Here is an 18,528-nt window from a genome sequence, read left to right as displayed (position 1 = left end):
AATTTGTCCTTCATTTTATTGCAACTTTTCAACTTTATCTGCTTCGTAGGAATGGAGGAAAAAATAAATAAATTTGCCATTAAAAAAGAGAGCTTGAAGTAAAAAAATGATGGTACAACTTTTGTACATGTATAAGAATTTTAAGCAATCCAATTTTAGCACACGTTGGTTATAGAATTTGAGACCTCAAATTCAAGTTTTGATTTCAAATTGATATATCAATATTTACTTGTCCATTTTTTACTTGACATGCATATTAAAAAAAAAAAAATTGACCTAATGAGTTTATCATTTTACCCTTATTAATTGATGGAATTCTAAAATCAATTTACTCATTAAGGAGGTTCTATCTTTTTCAAAAACATTAACTGTCTAAATAAATTAAGAGTATAATAGGTAAAAAAAATTGTTTTTTCTTGATTTGTCAAAATTGGACAAGTAATAAGGGACAGAGAGAGTAATACATAACACATGCATCCTATGTGGCATAATACACGTAGGACATAAATTGTCATGTATAACATGTGTGTCTATTTGTTCAATTTTATATACTACTTGTGCACACCAAAAGTCGGAGGACATAAATGTGAAACAAGGTCAAGTTAAAGGGTATATTTATGTATTTTCAATATCAAATCTCAAAAAAAATTAAAATGATGGAAGTCAAGCTTCAAATTGTGATTTTAATATTTTAAATGTAAAACTTAACCTATGAGTTGATGATTAAGGTAATGAGTTTTTAGCAGTTTGCAGAAGACCCGGAAACTGATACATTATTTTTAGCAGTAAAAAACACAGCACATGGGCATGCATTGACTGCTTGCAATTGTCCTAATCTTATTTATGACTTTATGAACTCAAACTTCACATGCTTGTCTCACACCAATATTGTTAATTCTTGATTCATTCTTGAAACTTGAGTTATTTAGAATTGAACAAGGTATAACATTTTATCTTCTTTTATTATTTGGAAATGTTTATTTTCTGATTCATTCATGTAGTCGATCCTAACGTGCTTGAGATTCGGATATAGTAGTTGTAACAAAATTGTTCTGTTTGTCCTTAGTTATTGGAGTGTTTTTGAATCATAGTGAGTAGTCATTTTGATTTCTTGTCTTAGATTATTGTTGTGTTTTGATGAATGAACAGATGGATGAGTTAGGTCCTACATTAGAAGTATCAGTTTCATTTGGAAAGTATGAGAATGATGCACTTTCTTGGGAAAAATGGTCATCTTTTTCCCCAAACAAGTATCTTGAAGAAGCTGACAAGTGTAAAACATCTGGATCAGTAGCTCAGAAGAAGGCCTATTTTGAAGCACACTACAAGAAGATTGCTACTCAGAAAATGGAGCTGGAAAAAATGGAACAAGTTGAATCTTTAGACGAACCCCATATCCAAGATCGTAGTGAAAGCACACATGTTTTCGATACTGATAGATGTGCTACACAAGGTGAAGAGGAAATGACAAGAGCTGATATGAATAATAGTGATTCTGTTGATATGGAGGTGAATAGCTTGTTGGTTCTCAAAGACAAGGAAGGGGAAATCTTGGACCATGGAGAAGTTCCCAATGTTGAACAACACAAGAGTTGTGAAATAGGATCTCAAGATAATCTCAAAGAGATTTCACAAGTGGATAATGAAGCAAAAAGCTCCTCTGCAAAGAAAAGTAAAACCCCTAAATCAAATCTGAAGAATACAGCTCGAAAGGTGAAATTTTGATGCTTTTCTGTCTATTGGTGTTAAAAAATTATTTGTTGATCGAGATGAGGGTTTGGAGGTTGTGAATTAGGGTAGAAGGTTAGTTGGTAGTTGGGCGTTCTCTCACTTTCATGCGGGATAGGATTGGTGGTAGTACTTGGACCGCACTATTCTTGTAGTTTCTTGTTCATCGATTCCGGATTATTACCTGTGTCTTTTTTGTGCTTCGGTTATCCCATTATTTTGTTGTCATTACTGTTATTTCCTCTGTGCTTCGGTTGAGCTCCTTCTATTTATTTTCTTTGGTATTCTCTCTGTTCAGGTTGCCTTTCCTGTTATCAATTGTTTGTTGTTCTTGTTCAGGTACATCCAACTACAGAGGACAGAATATCAGCAGGAACAAAGAAGAAGCTTGCATCACCTGTGACAAAATCTTCAAGAATTTCCACTCCGACGTCAAAACCACCACCAGCTTCCAAGGTCATTTCTTCATCTCAAACATCAGTGAAGAAGGTGAATGGGGTGTCATATCAAAGAAGCAGCAATGCTCCTGTTGCACAAGGCAATAAATTACTTTCTAGATCACTCATTTCACCTTCTCAATCCTCGATAAAAAAGTTGAACGGTTCAACATTGCAAAGGAGCAAAAATTCTTCCACACTAGAGAACAAGAGGATAGCTCCCACATCATTGCACATGTCTCTCAGTCTAGGTCCACCAAATTCTACAGCTTCTACTAATACAATGAGAAAATCTTTGATCATGGAGAGAATGGGGGATAAGGACATTGTCAAGCGAGCGTTTAAGGCATTCCAAAGCAGTTTCAACCAAGGAAAACCCGAAGTAGATACGAGATATAGTGGATCAAAGAAGGTTGGTTCATATAGATCAACTCTGAACAAATTCTCTTGTCGATGCATATCTATCTCCATTTTATTGGCTTTGTAGTGGATATATCCTATCACTAAATGTGCCGCCTGTGGTTCATGTTCGGTCAGGTATTGCCTAAAGGATCAGAGCAAAAAATTTCAGCTTCTCCGACTCCTAAAAAGGAGGTTGAAAGGTAATATCAGTTGCCTTCTTTCAACTCCAAATGTATGCAAGTTGCAACACATTAGTTTCTATGACTTCTTACCTATAAGATTTTGGTATCCTCATATGTCCTACGTATTTAAATTCAAAAAATGGATCATGAAAACTGAGCATTAGTCGTGCAATTCGAAAAAGTTGCCTGAGGATTTGTTATTACGTTTGGTTTTGAAAGCTTTGTATATTTAGAAGGAAATCTCACGGTACAATTGAGTATGCCAATGCCTCTCTTATACAGATGATGTATAGAGTTTCGAGTCCTACGAACTCTCATGATATAAAACCAATACAAAGACAAAAATCATGTGCAACAACTGGAATTTTGACCACAGCAAGATTGTCTCGAAGGTAAGAAAATCATCTTCCAGAGAGGCTCTTCCTGATAGTATCGGCGACTTGATCCAGCAAGCCAATATAGTGAACTTAGAGATCCTTGGCCACAACCTTTTCTAGAACAAAATGGAAGTCCAACTCAATGTGTTTTGTCGTAGCATTGAACACCGTTTAGCTGTGAGATAGGTTGCTGAAATGTTGTCACACAAAAGTCTGGGAAGTTGAGGCAAGACAAAACCAATCTCCTGAAGTAGGCGTTGTCACCATGTAATTTCGGCAGTTACAGCAGCTAGAGCGACAATTTTCTGCTTCTTTGACCTCCAGGAAACTAAGTTATGACCGAGAAATGGTGCTCCCATGTTGAGAGAGCTGGCTGTCCAGCAATAATAGGAGTGGCAATAGGCTTGGCACCTTCTATGATTTCTTGAAGAAGTAGATCACGAATATACCAGGAAATAGTGAAGACTGCCAAGGTCTTTAAGCGCAAAATCTGTAGAAAGATGCACGACCAGATCGTGAATGAATTCGTGAGAGTTGCCTGTAACAATTAAATCGTCTAGATATACCAGAGAAAAGGTAACAGGGGCGCCATACTTATGTACAAACAGGGAGGAATCTGAGTTGGATGCACTGAAACCAAGCTCCATAAAGGCAGTACTTAGCTGTTCATCCCGTAGAGTCCGTTTAAGGTCATACAAACCTTTGTGCAGCTTGCACACATGAGTGGAAAACTTTTGTTCAATGAAGCCAGTTGGTTGTGATATGAACACTTCTTCATTGAGATTGACATGTGGAAAGGCCGTATTGTCATCTAATTGTCAAACAGACCAGCCTCTTGATAATGCAATAGTGAGGCTGTTTATTTAGTTTTATGTTTGACTATGGACAATTATTTGATTTGGGACTGTATCTGCCACAGAAATCTTGATTTCCTTTTTCATTTATGTCAGTGCCTACAGATGATAAGCATGGTTGATTTGATATAGTGTTCTTCCGCGTACCGATTTGTGTTTTCTCTCAAACATGCAAATAATTGCTTTGATTCAATGACAGATTAAGGAAGACATCAGATACGGTAATGACTCAAAAATGCCAATCAGGGACTAGATCAAACTCTCTGTCATCTCGGTAAGATCTCTGACATTCTTTTCTGAATAGTGCACTCTTTATATTCATTTCTTCCTATTTGTTGAATTTGGAAGAATGCAGAGGCAAGAAGGAGGTGGGACTGTGCCTCTTTGTAAAAATAATAAACGTTTGGATACATGCTTTCGCCTAGTTATCGCCTGCCTCATTCTTGTCAAACTATTCCGATTCAACAGCATTTTTGGACTGAGAAGTTAATTTGACTTTGAAGCAGGGCACCTAAAGATGCTGTTATAGAGAGGAAAAAGGTGAACAGTGTCAGACCTGCTGGCATGAGTATTGATAGATCAATCGATAAATTGAAGGAGGTATTAATGAAATCCAAACTTGGTTTTGCATCCTACTTTTTCTTGCTTCTAGTTAGTTAACATAGTTTCTGTTCCAGTCAGTCATATTTTACCTTTTTATCCAAGTATATAAGCTTTCTATTCCAAATGTTTAACATAATATGCAAGAATACTTCTTTTACAGACAATATTCTTCATCCTTAGTGCAAGTTCTCTGAAACATACACTTATCCTTAATGTTTAATTCATCTATTTGTTAAGTTCAACGTATCATATTAACTTTGCAGGATATCATCAAAGGTAAGATTCACCGTGCTGGATCTAATAGGTGAAGTTAAAACATTAGCAGGATACCTTCGTAGATAAAATGTTCCTCCGGGTGAGTTAAACTTGCATGTAGAAGAAGAAACATTCGAAGAATTTACTGTGTGCTTAGGCAAAAGCAAGACGAATCATGTACTCGTATTTCTGGTGTATTTGCACTCTGCTGGACTCCTGAATTCAATGTTTTGTTCTCTTACATTGAGTAAGGTATAGCATTAGAATTAATTAGATCATAGTTTAAAGTACAAAAAAGTGTATGTGAAAAGTAAAGTAGGAATGCACATGACTTAAAACTTATTGTATAATGCAATCTTTTATTCAGTTCTTTTTCTATTTCTTTTTTCGTGTCATTAAAATATAATATGATAAATGCATAATTAGACTTACGCAATCAAATTGGTTAAATACATCCGCTAAAATAAAATTTTAAAAGAAAAGAACATTATTTTCGTGAAACACCATAAAAGGAAAAACGATTTCATATAAACTCACGAAAAATATAACAATCATGATTTATGAGATTCAATTTCTATTCTCATTCACGGGTGGGAGATTACTTAATTTACTGAACTATTGAAGTGTAATAGGCATTGGACATCTAACTTCTTCAAGTAAATGATGCACCAAAACTACTACCATAAACAAAGTAATCACAATTGTCTCCTTGTAGCTATCAATCACATTTTTCTCTGTACAGACAGATTGTGTAACTTTATTGCATACAGCTCTTGATTTGTTTTTTTAAAAACAAAAAAAAAAACAATTTTCTATGGTAGAGGTTCCAAATTTTCAAAGATCCAACATGTCAGCGGCACTGAGGTCAAGTTGTCCAAATTTTGATGATCGTCAAGACAGATAAACTCAATGCACACTCATACTCCAACAAACTTAGTTAAGGCGGAGGTATCAAGAGCGGTGAACCCTTTCACAGCATTAAGCACATCATGAGCAAGTTTTACAGCATCCTCCTTGCTTGGTGCCTAAAATGATCATATAGTCTAATATCAGATTATTGTACTTGCAGAAAATTGTAAGAGCTTAAGAAACAATCAAAAGGAATAGTTCTAACCTCAATATTAAGGGGTAGAACAGGGTCATGTAGTGAGAGTCTTAGAAGGAACCATCCGCCATAACCAGAAACTCTAACCTGTCATCAAACAAAATTGATCTTTAGACTAATACTGCCAATATATATGTGTGCAGATGTCTAAGGATTAGTAAATGACAGTAAAAGGTCAGACCAACAGCAGGATACGTATGATGACTCAGCACATGCAATGACTACGACTAAACAAATGAAATATACTGGCCATAAACAGTTGCTGCTCACTAAGCTCCAAGTTGAAGGAACTATGATAAGAATTCAGTGATATCAACAAGAGTAACCTCATCTACTTCTGCTTGGACAAAAATCATTAAAAGCTTACCCCTTCATAGTTAACAGGTGCTTTCAGAAGCTTAGCGTCCAACTCAACTGTATTCTCAAGTTGCTTTAACACTGCTTCACCATAATCACGGAAGGATCTGGAGACACAAGCATGTTCCTCAATTTACAGAAATACAATAACCTCAGCCAAATTAAATTGTGAGGGACACCGTAGCATACCCTCCTTGAAGATCTGGATGATTCTGATCAATCTTTAGTCTAAGTTCAACAGCAACAGCTGGTTCTTCGAGACCCTCCACCATGTCAGTTAGGACTTTGCTGCCGCCGCCCAGTCCTGATGTTCTAGCTGATGCAAGCTTATTCAGTAACTTCACCTGCAAGTGACGGAAACCAACAAACGAGTTTTAGGACTAGTACTGAAGACAAAATCATAGAACCCAGAGATTGGTTTTGGCAGAAATGTACCATAAGGTATGCACCATCGTCAAGCCAGTGATTCTCCTTGAGAGCTCCATGGCCACTAGTTTCAATAGCCAAATGTGCTTCTTCACCAACAGAGTTCTGTCAATATGCTACTATTAAGTAAAATCTGTCTCAGAGAAACTTAAAGCTTGGTAACAAAGATTTGAATCAATACTAGAAAAGCAAAGACATTGGAAATCGACAGATTCATGAGCCATCTATTAAGGCATACTTGTTTTTCAGAGTTTTGGAGCTTGAGGCGATAGTTTCTTCAAGCAGATAAGTTTAGCAAGTTTGAATGTACTATACTAGGCTAAGCTCATGGAGAAAAAGATAAATAGATATCAGAGGATTCCAGTTCGTCTAAACGCTCAATCCTGAAAGTTTGTGATTATATTGAAGAGTGCTCAATTTTAGAAATAATCCCACAAATTTGGGTTGCTAGCTTCTCCCCTGGATCAATAATTTTCAGATTCCTTTATCACCCCTGGTGAACGAAGTTAAAAAAATTCCAATAGAAGGGAAAGTTCAGATGAAAGCATTCTCTAATAAAACTAGTCACATGTTTGTGTAGTTAAAGACTTAATAAAAGCACTTAAGCACAATGCATCCAATTCTTGGTGGAAACTAATAAATCCATGAATTATAAACAGAACGTTAAAGTTTGAGATAAGTTGTTAAATACCGAATGGAGGTCAGGGATCAAAGATCCCCTTTTTCTTTACTAAAAGCAAAAGAGTTTGCAAAGAAACAAGTAGTCTCATACAACTTTCTGGAGTAATAAAAGTGTTCAGATTATTAGGTAGGATGTTAAGTTACCTTTTCAAGAAAGAGAATTCTTTTTCTTTTGGGGGGTTGGTGGAGATTATTCAACATCATCCGAAACGTGAAGGACATCAGATATGGATCAAGCTAAAATATACCTACAACTACTATATTTTGGAGAGGTGGTACTTCTTTCACTGGAGAAAGGTGAATAAAAGAATGCTATGACATGACGACCACAAGCACATGAAAAGAATCGGAACCATTTTATTTAAGACATCATGTTGTTATCTGAGACACTGGGCAATTGGAAAATCCAGGCAACCCAAAAAGACAAAGATAAGATCCATCTTATGATGGATGTGCTAATATGTTTACAAAGATGAAGGGACCATTGAAATGCTACCATCAGAACCATGAATAAAATAACCAAATCGTACCAGACGAATAGCCTCATCAATTACATTCTTGTATCCTCTTTTGAACCTGTGATGCTTCCCTCCTGCAATAATATTATTAAAATTAGCATCCATTCTCATAACAAGGGTATCACAGGTGACTTTGACTTCTCATCTGACCTAGTTTCTTTTCAATAAATGTTGTCAGCCCATCTGATGTTACACTGTCTGTGACAATAGTGGTCCCAGGATGCTGGTCAAACATTAACAAAAGTAGTTAACAGTTAAGATGCTTGTTAGAGAAGAGTTCTAGAGACACTTGTCAAAAGGAGATACTCACTTCCTCCAAAATAATTGCGGACATTAAAGCAATCAAACGATTTCTGTTAAATTCACGACCACTCGAATCCACAGCCGCAGACCTGACCAGAACACATATCAGAAAAGGGAACCAACCAACGACTACTTCCATTGAAAGAAAAGATTTGTAGACGGCACATCACCTGTCAACATCTGTATCAAAGATGATTCCCAAATCAGCCCTGTTATCAAGTACTGCCTTGGTAATAGCTTTCATGGCTGTCTTATCCTCTGGGTTAGGTATATGATTGGGAAACAAACCTAGCATGAGAATCAAATAATTAGCAAGAGTCACAGAGAAATCTGTATGTGAAAATTGCAGGTTATATCTTACCATCTGGCTCCAAGAACTGACTGCCAGAAGTAATAGCACCCAGAGGCTCAAGCACCTTCCCCTGAAAATCAAGCAAAATAAGAATATGACCAAAGCATCTAAAAAGAACAACAATGGGAAAAAAGGTAAAAGTGATATACCCTGAGAAAATTTTAAGTTACAAATTAAGCTGATAAACAGATTTCAATATATCTTAAAGACCTTTTACATGGTCCTTGAGTCTCGTTTCCCCTAGAACAACTTCAATTGATAACAACTATTGATGCATTTTAGTCCCTTACACATTGACTAGAATTGAAAGACAATATATCAAATAAAAACATATCTTTTCTTGTGTAACCGTCTTAGTTTGACTTAACAGGCTAGCACGGATCTCAAGAGCTAACTTACAATGTATTTCAAAGAAAGTGGACCTAATGGAAGACATAAAGCTGATATTTTGATAAGTTTTAGAGTGTGGTATGCAGTTTGCATTTAAGTTTTGCAGGTATTATTAAAAAAGGTATAGAGAGTAAGGAAAGATTTATAGTTCAGGAAAGTGGGATCACGTTGGCATGGCAGCAAAAGAGAGAATAGCAATTTCTTTTGGCAATTCAAAGTATTTAAAAAATTTCAATCATGTATTACTAGCTTTTTCTCAACTTCTTGTTTTTTCTGTTCATTCCCCAGTCCCCCTAACTGTAATTCCTCATCTTTCATAATTCCTAGAAGCTCCTAAGATCTACATATCTGACTGCAGAGACGGACAATGTTAACTGCATCAAAAAATAACTCCTAAAATATCTTTTCTTAATATTGTAGACCAAGATGAATATGACTGTACTAAGTTGTTTTGATTCAACTGTGTACTAGACATCTCAAAAGTCTAATCATCCATCTATACAACATGGAATTTCCTTGTGACACTACAAATACAAGTACAACAGATACAATTTTTTACTCTTAATTGAATTCTTCACTCCTTCAAAAGGTCCTACTGTTTCTTTCCCTTGATAGTTACCAGATGATACACAATGGAGTGCATATATTTTTTTAATCTTGGGCTCCAGTTTACACATCATCCAACCGCTCCTTTCCTCCGCAACTTTGGTAGGATGAAACATTGTTGTATGATTAACTAATCAAAAGGAGGTTGTCAGATCACTAAGTTGCTCTATATTCCTAGAGATTTCAAAACCATTGAATCTGACAACGATAATGGTGAAAGACCTGATCGGTGATGTGAGATTGGACCATGGAGGTGGGTGGAGACAGATATATCCTGGTAAGGGTGTCGTGGAAATTGATAAAATAAAAAAGGTGTTGATAAGTATGTTAGGTTATGGAAATAGACCCAGCCCTATTAATAACACACACACACACATCTTTTTCTTCTTGGTTTTTCTTTTAAGTTATAGTTAGTGTTTCTCTTGGTTCAGAAGGTTTTCATGCAATGTTTGGAAGGTGAAAACTGTCAAGGCACACTACAAGGCCAAAAACTTACCACAAAGAATCCGCCTGCTCCATTCCCTGCATCAACAACGATATGGAATCCTTCCAGTGGCTTTTCTGAGAATTGAACCACAAAAGAAGGAAAAGAGAAAAAAAAAGTGGATGAGCACTAACAAGAGCCTGAACAACACTGGGTCAGAGAAACAATTAAGGTAGATTCTCTGAAAACGGTCGGGATAATTCATTAGATTGGAAGTACACGAAACTCTTTAAACAGGGAGATTCTTAGTCGCAGGTCAATACCACCCTGGAAGTTTCCAGTTTGATTGGAGTGCCATCACAAATTAATTTTATGATTTGCATCCATTTCCTCAAAACAATGATTATTTTCATTAATACAGAAACATGGTAAAAGTACCTATATTCCCTGCAGCTTTGCGGACTGCTGCTACAAGATTAGATGCATAAACAGACATGTAATCCACTCTTTTCACATCGAGAGAAGCAGCTGTTTCTGCCCCCTTAGAATCGTCATTTGCAATATTTTTGTATATATCAGCGGCTCGCTCCAAGATATCTTTGATGTCGGGCTTCCCAAGTCCACCCGCACTAGTAAAGAACTTGAACCCATTCCTGTTGTAGGGAAGATGGCTTGCTGTTGGCAAACAAAATTATCATATAAAATAATTATCCAACCAGCATTAAGCCAATTCTATTTATATCGAACTGTATGAATTCCAACAGTGAACCAAGCTGCCATTCAAGAGAAGCAGCAAGCCTTCTCCACTTGCAAGTAACAGATGGTATAAACAATTTACACTTCCAAAGATAGAATTATTATTGAATTTACATCTCAATTCATACTAGATAACAAATTCATGCACTCACCTGTTATCATTATGGAACCATCCACTGGACAGGAAAATTCTTCATTTTCGGTAAGAGTGCTATTGAACATGGCTGGAGTGGATGCCAATCTACCATGGGGAATAAGAGGGAGGGGGGACAGAGAAAGGCTCATTAGGCATGCCATCACTTGAATGACATCAAATAAACAATTTAAACCAAAGAAAGATGATATCCACATATCTCTCTTCAATTTTGTAGATATTAGGAAAGAAAAGAAAGCTTCCTTGCATTGCAATGTCTTTACATTCCATAAGAAGGGGTACTTATACAATGAATCCTACGACTAATTAAGAAAATACAGTCAACAACAATAATAAGAAAATATTATATTCCTATAATTAGGCTAGGCTCTACCCTTGCCAGACCCCACTTCGTGGGACTATACTGGGTATGTTGTTGTATAATTACGCTATGAAAAACGATTTCTCCTAAAATCATGCTAATTAATTAACACAATCGACACCACCATCCCACTCAAGTTGGAGCAAGGATGTGCCCAACTTACAAACCAAAGTATGGAAAGCTCTTTTGATCCCTCTTGAAGCACATCAACTAGTTGTTTTTTCTGACATTACATAAAGCAAACTCAAGGTACCACTAGTAGCTTTCTCTTTGATGAAGTGCCGATAAATTTCAATGTTTTGTTCAGTCAAGTTGAACAGAATTCTGAGCTATACTAGTCATAAAAAAAAAAGAATTATGAGCTATACTAATTCCAGCTTTGTTGCCGCAGTACAAGGAAAGTCTCCCTTTTTCAGACAATCTCAGTTCTTCCAGTAACTTTTGTAGCCAAAGAAGCTGACAAACACCCTGGCCATAGCTCTATATTTTGCTTCCACACTAGATCTGGCAATTATATGTTGCTTCTTGCTTCTCCAAATAATTAGATTCCCTCCTAGTCTCCTACAAGTGTACAGTAATCAGACATACATCTTTTGTCAGCTATGCCCAATCTGTGTATGTAAAAGCTTCAATCTTGAGGTGACCATGTTTAGAGAAAAGCAAACTTTTCCCTGTTGTAGACTTTAGATACAGCGAAATGTGAAAGATAGCTAGCACATAAGGATCTCGGGGATCATGCATGAACTGACTCATCAAGCTGATTGAATAGGCTATGTCTAATCTAGTGAGAGAGATAAATGAATCCTCCAACCAACCTCTGATATCTCTTCTTATCAACTGACTCTTTAACTTTACCTCCGGTTAGTAACTTGTGATTGCTTTTCAATAGGCGATTCTACTGGCTAGAAACCTGTCATACCAGTTTCTTTCAAGAGATCTGGAAGTAAGCGGGGGAGAAAACTCAACCTCATTTTGAGAAAAAGGAACCCTAGTGCTGCGAGGCAGAAAAAACTCACCTCAAAAGGCAGCAATGGCTTTGATAACATATAGATTTGGAGAAAGAAGAGAAAGCTTCTTTGTATTTGAGTATGTCCTTAGATCTCATGTGAAGGGGTATTTATACCATGAAACCTATAACTAATTATGGAAAGACAATCAATTGAAATATAAAAAAACTCTATTCCTATCATTATGCTAAGGAAAAAGAATGTCTCCTAAAATAGTGCTAATTAATTTACAAAAACAAATCTTACAACAACATTTTCTAGACATCTTAATTGGAAGTCCACGAACTATAAGCAAACACAAATTTCTCGTTTTCCAAATCCAATGAGAAATGGTGGGGTGGGAATGAAGCAAGTTGTCTTTGTACAGATTTGAATCAAGCTATGTCTTTGATGGCATTATTCAGCATTGTGTTGTATATTAAGGACCAAATATCCGGTTACAGTTGTATCAACCCAAGATATTTCAACCAATCATATCCATAAGATTCCTTTTAGAAAACTATAGGTAATCAACTTTAGAACCGATTAACTAGTACTCACTCATGCAGAAATTCCTAACCAACAACAGATTGATTGAAACCATTTGTCAAATCTCTAGATTCGTGCACAAATCTCTAGTGAATGGTCATTGGTCCTGACATATATGAAGTTTCTTATTTGATAAGGGAAGATATGAAGATTCATAATGAATTAATGATTTATCTTTGGGTGAGGGGAGGGGAGAATATTCAGACTTCTTAGATCTCTTTGAAATAATAATTTGCTTTTCAGTCTTCATATTAAAAAGGTCTACCCTGTAGGCCTTACAGCAACCAGCAGAACATAGAACCAGATATCACCTTAAAATGATTAAATTCCCTTCTTTATAGGTTATGGGTTAGATGAGCAAAGAATCTGTAGTCGGCAGTCTGCACATATTAGTTACAAATAGGACCTAAAGAAAAGCATCACCAACCCATATTGGATGACTTCAACTCCAGCTCTAGCAAGTCCTCGAGAAACTGCGTCCTGAAAGATAGCAATCCAGGCTTAATCAACTAGACAGCAATGTACCTCGTGAATGAAAGAATAAAGCACAAAAGTACAAGAGAATGGATGCCACTGAACTATGAAGTCCTTAACAGCTACAACACTCTACAACAGGAAATATTTTCATTTTGATTTTTTTTCATAATCTCTGGGTAAATTCTTCTGTTTTGACTTAACATACAGTGGTAAGCCTATGTTGGTTGGTATGTACAACCCAACTACAAACTGTGCATTGTACTAATAAAATCTATCATGCTGTCCACACCATTAACATTAACTCTAGTCATGTTAACCAGAAAAGAAGCAAACAAAGACATTTCTGCTTAAGGCTGAAATTGCTGATTAAGAAAGGGTATACAACTTAACTTTCTTATATAGGGTTAATACCTGTAACTTCTGTGCTGAAATTCGTGAGTCATGACCGATGGAGACTCTTAAACATTTAGAAGAAACATTTTTCTTTTTTGCCAGCAACCAACCAGAAAAACCTGCTGCTATTGCTTCTGTAACTGTCTCTGTGAGAGTAAGAGGTTCCCCCTCAACTCCATCAACAGCTACTCCACGTATATCACTGGGTAAATACAGAGGAATAAATCATATTGGAACTTCTTATGAATAACTGTTTGTTAGCTACATGCCTACATCATAAATGGATGAGTATCCATGGTCTTGCATAGTAGGTCATCTTAGATGGATTCTATATTAAAGATGATACTCTTGATAATCATATTAAAGATGATACTTGATGAACGTGTTTTTTAAGTTCTCAAAAAACTGTGCCATGTTACGCTTCTGTTACAATTATCAAATGGAAAATATAGTTGAACTCCATATAGCATGCAAACCTTGAAGACTTACAGTTAAATGATAAAAACAAAGAAAAGGTAGATATTAATACAAAAGCTAATGTTAAGAATCAGCCACAGGGAGCTAAAAATCAATAGGAATTCACATTTATCTTAAATACATGTCTAGATCACCATTCTTTCAAGGTTACAACTAAAAAGTTTTAAAGAAAAAACTTCAGTTAGCAAAAACTTTACCTGCATTGAGAATATGTAAATGATTAGCTAAGCATGATCTGATTCTCTACTAACCGTAACAGATGTATCAACACTGACAACACCAGGCTATTAAACATTAAATAAAAAAAACCAATATCAACTGGTTTTTGAATTTTCCTCTCTTTTTCCTCTACGCTCACCAATTCACTTGCTTTTTTTAGAATAAGAGATTCACTGCGTCTGGATCATATAGTATCTTTTTTGCTAATCAAAACACCAAGCTATGGAGAAGCAAAAAAAAAAAAGAGAAATACAATCTCTATTGTTGCATCATCCTCTCTTTTTTCACCACACTTGCCAATTCAATTGCTGTACAGAATGAAAATTACAAGCTGGCAAATCATCCATTATCTTTTTCACCAAGCTATTGCAAAATAATTGAATATTACAATCATAAAAATTAACCAATTTTGAAACTTATCAAAAGAAGCCAGAAACATGACAAACTATCCACCTTAAAAAAGATAAATTGAATTAGCAAGAACCAAGTACCTTCCATTCTGAAGCTTAAGAAAGTTGCTTTTCTCAACAGTCGGGATTGCAGTGGACGACGAGGCAGCTGCACAAAGATCCATGTTTTTAGCATTATTTAGGGTATACAACATGGTTACTTAAGATGCAGTCAGAGAGATTACTCATGGTTATGACTTATCAAAAACTAGTTAATGATAACTAGAGAAAGGTAGACACTTGTTGTGGAAAAATCAAAAGATTACCAATTTAAGAAAAAAATTAAGCACTGAAAGGAGAGTCACTGAACAATTAGGTATGCTAAACATTTTTGGGAAGTTATGGTTTAATCTGAGATCAACCTGAACAGTAAGATTCTAGAACAGACCATTGCAATAAACAATTCCTCGCTTAAATTTTGATAAGGCGTCCAGTTGCATGGTGGAGTTGCCATTCCATGCCAACTTCCCTCCTACAGGGGGGAGCAAGTTGCGCCTACTAAGGGTACAATAGTACAGTCGGTATTTTGTGCTCAATTCCCTATCCTGCTGGCAGCACTTTGCTACCAGGTTATGTTGGACAACCTTCCCTGATAATGCTGCATAATTAAAGATTTCAAGCATTATTAAAGTAGCGATTAATAAGGTCTCAATGAATAGATCACAGTATCTCAAAAAAAAAAAAATCTTGTTACATTTGCTGTGCATGGTCTATAAAATCTTGAGTCAGCTTCATTCTGAAGCCATCATGTTTTGTTACCTCTTTGTCTTACTCCAACTGCCCAAATATTTCAGACCTATTCCATTGTTACCTAGAGATGCTCATATCTATACCTATTGCTATAACCAAGTTAATCCAATAAAATAGCAACGAAAATGAGTTACCTGAGAAAATTTCTACCCGGGAATACTCTTTAGTCTGTCAAGCAGCAAGTAGACAATAGTTCACCAACCAAAAGCAAAAGTAGGAGGTGGAAATGAAGGAAAAACTAAATACTTTCAAAAAGCAGTTAGCTGGAGTTTGGACATTTGAAGAGGAGATGTGCAGACGTCCCAGTGAGGGGGCTTGAGAGGTTGATTATGGTAGGTACGAGGAGAGGTAGAGGTAGGTCGACAAAGTAATGGGGAGAGGTGATTAGATAGGACATGGCGCAACTTCAGATTACAGAGGACATGACCTTAGATAGGAGGGTGTGGAGGATGCATACTAGGGTAGAAGATTAGTAGGTAGTGGAGTGTTGTCTTGCTTTTCGAAAGGTTTAGACTTGTTGGTGTTTGTCATTGTACTAGCCGTATTATTGTAGTTATTTATTTTGATATCGATCATTGTTTGTTTATTAGTGTGTCTCGATTATCTCACTATTTTGTTGTTCTTGTTCCTTTCTTGTAGGCTTTGCACTGATTCCCTTGTTAGTTGCTATGTTTTCTACACTGTTTTCTCTTTTTTTTTGTACTTGGATTTGCTCCAAGAGAGCTTAGGATCTTTTGGAAACAGTCTATCTACCTCCACGAGATAGCTACTTGTGGGATTTCACTGGATATGTTGTTGTTGAAATAATATCCTAAAGACGATATCAGACACGCAGAACCTAGGAAACCTTACATCGGGAGGGGAGCAGGGTGAGAGAAGGCTTTAGCCTGCACAAATCACGTAGGCTGCCCCCAATGTGATTTCTACCATGGTGATGCCCGTTCCCCCCTATTATGCCAGATCAAGTATTATATTGTGTTTTCCCTTACATGCGTTCATCTATCATTTGAAGGAAAAAAGTAGATTTCCATTTAAAACGATAAATATTGGTTGACGTCCACTATTATGTATGAACATAAAGAATACTAAAAGACCCTTAATATTGTAAAATTTAAGTGTAGCCCTACCTCCCAGCCACAATGTAATCCATGGCCCTAACAAATTTGCATCTACTCTAATTTCTATGTAGGATGTGTTTGGTATAAAGGAAAATATTTTCCACCGAAAATGATTTCCTAGAAAAAGTTTTCTTAGAAAACAAGTGGGTTTCTTATTTATTTTCTAGTGTTTGGTAAGTAAGCAAGAAAAAATATTATCCCAAGAACATTTATATGTTATTTCGCAAAACTATAACACCCCAAGAATTCTAAGCTAAAATCTGAACCATTATCCGTATATGTATAGGTCAGAATCCTATGATTATAATTGTACATAGGTGTAAATATCAATTCCTAAGTGTGGTATGTGTATTTGATGTGAATCAGGGTCACAGGAAATCACTAGCACTAAATCGAGTTCAAAGTAACTCCCAACCGATTAAGTTTTTGCATAAGATCATGCAATGATCAACTTCAAACAAGCTTATAACTTAGCATACTAAGAGTTATAATGTGTCTCAATATCCACCAAATTAAAGATATTTGAGTTTTCTTTCCAACTCCACCAACAGTTGGTGTTCGTAAATCTGAGTTCATAGTAAAAAGTTATGATCTTTTACCACTAGGATAAAATTCTCAGTAGTATTGACTCGTGGTATCATCGCTACGACTCTTACTGTGATAGTACGGACCCGTGGAAAAGTTCAGAGAGCCCGAAATCATCCCAGGCAACCATGACCATCACTGAGCGATACATTTACTAAATTAGACTAACTCTGTGTGTACTATTTATCAAAAATCGACAATTTCCATGTAGAGGGAAAAACAATTGATCAACTTCAATCAAAAGGTCATCTTCAATAGAAAACAATCCAGCAATTAGAAGAACGAGTGAGTAGTTAAATATTACCTGCCATTTTGGGGACACTCAGATGCAGGATCTCGATTACGATACTGAGGAATAGAAGGAGAGTGAGGACGATGGGCGGAGAAAGAGGAGTATATCTATATATTAAAAATTGAGAAGGAAAAAACAAATGAGGCACTGAGTTGGTGGCGTCCAGGACAAACTGTTACACCAGAAAATGAGTAGGTATTACTTCTCCGTTCCTTTTTAGTTAGGAGGAAATTTGATACATAATAGCTATTTAATGAATAACAAAAAAGGTGAAGAATATTTTTTTATGAAAATAAAAAATTATAGGAAAATACGAGGAACAAAGAAACATTTGCATAAGATACAAATTGCATCCATCACGTACATGATCGCATTGTTTTTCTCTTTTTTATTTTCATCCATCATTAATAGACAATAATAATAATAAAAACGTAAAATTAGCTTTAAAATGTCAAAAGGAGAAGTCTTTTAAATTTTATTGCGCTAAAATCAAATGTACCTATAATTTTTAAGTTATTTAATTGAGTTCTTTTTAAAAAATATTCTTTTTATTTGTATAGTTGTTCACTTTATTTCTTCAACAAAAACAAAATAAGCATCAAGTTGATGTAGGGATACTAATATTTGAAAATATGAGCCATCCATTTCTCCACACATTTTAGACCATCATGTATTGTAAGGCAAACCTAAACAAAAGCTTGTCCGTTCCCCCAAAAAAAATCTCAAACAAAATTCTTTTCTTTCTACTGATCGTGAAAAGAAATAATTATTCAAAAATATGAGTAATCCATGGGGTAGCATTGAGAATTCGAAAACGCTCGGCGATCAGCCGAAGCTATCAAAAAGAGTTAGTGATAAATTTGAAAGAGGAATGGAGAAAACGAAGGTAGCTGCCTCTGCGGGAATGAAGAAGGTTAAGGAAGGAACCACCGTAAGTGTCAATTGGATGAAGGTCAAGTATA

General features: G+C 35.9%; 2 protein-coding genes across 4 annotated transcripts; one reads left to right on the top strand and one right to left on the bottom strand.

Moving 5' to 3' along the window:
* Positions 1-833: 833 nt before the first annotated feature.
* On the top strand, positions 834-5,219 carry LOC102593323 (uncharacterized). 2 transcript variants are annotated; one of them, XM_006363477.2, is made up of 7 exons: positions 834-940; positions 1,150-1,713; positions 2,068-2,577; positions 2,703-2,767; positions 4,180-4,254; positions 4,484-4,580; positions 4,847-5,219. In XM_006363477.2, the coding sequence occupies exons 2-7, from the start codon at positions 1,150-1,152 to the stop codon at positions 4,889-4,891; spliced, it is 1,356 nt and encodes a 451-aa protein (XP_006363539.1). In that variant the 5' UTR covers positions 834-940; the 3' UTR covers positions 4,892-5,219. The 2 variants fall into 2 exon arrangements, with proteins under 2 accessions (XP_006363539.1, XP_006363538.2); XM_006363476.2 differs by having other exon boundaries at positions 4,487-4,580; positions 4,847-5,207.
* A 267-nt stretch (positions 5,220-5,486) lies between these two features.
* LOC102592762 (phosphoglucomutase) lies at positions 5,487-17,786 on the bottom strand. Of its 2 annotated transcripts, XM_006363473.2 has the most exons (18): positions 17,579-17,786; positions 15,210-15,419; positions 14,864-14,930; positions 13,695-13,878; positions 13,234-13,286; positions 10,909-10,997; positions 10,439-10,675; positions 10,073-10,137; positions 8,590-8,650; positions 8,399-8,516; positions 8,236-8,317; positions 8,076-8,148; positions 7,938-7,999; positions 6,736-6,831; positions 6,490-6,644; positions 6,311-6,407; positions 5,953-6,030; positions 5,487-5,863 (listed from the first exon to the last, which is right to left on the bottom strand). In XM_006363473.2, exons 1-18 carry the CDS (start codon positions 17,583-17,585, stop codon positions 5,756-5,758), a joined length of 1,842 nt encoding a protein of 613 aa, XP_006363535.1. In that variant the 5' UTR covers positions 17,586-17,786; the 3' UTR covers positions 5,487-5,755. The 2 variants fall into 2 exon arrangements, with proteins under 2 accessions (XP_006363535.1, XP_006363536.1); XM_006363474.2 differs by lacking the exon at positions 15,210-15,419 and having other exon boundaries at positions 17,579-17,785.
* Positions 17,787-18,528: the final 742 nt, after the last annotated feature.

This window comes from Solanum tuberosum, unplaced genomic scaffold, assembly GCF_000226075.1.
Source record: "Solanum tuberosum cultivar DM 1-3 516 R44 unplaced genomic scaffold, SolTub_3.0 scf00431, whole genome shotgun sequence".
Classification (NCBI taxonomy): Eukaryota; Viridiplantae; Streptophyta; class Magnoliopsida; order Solanales; family Solanaceae; genus Solanum; species Solanum tuberosum.
This window is presented reverse-complemented; position numbering and strand designations above follow the sequence as displayed.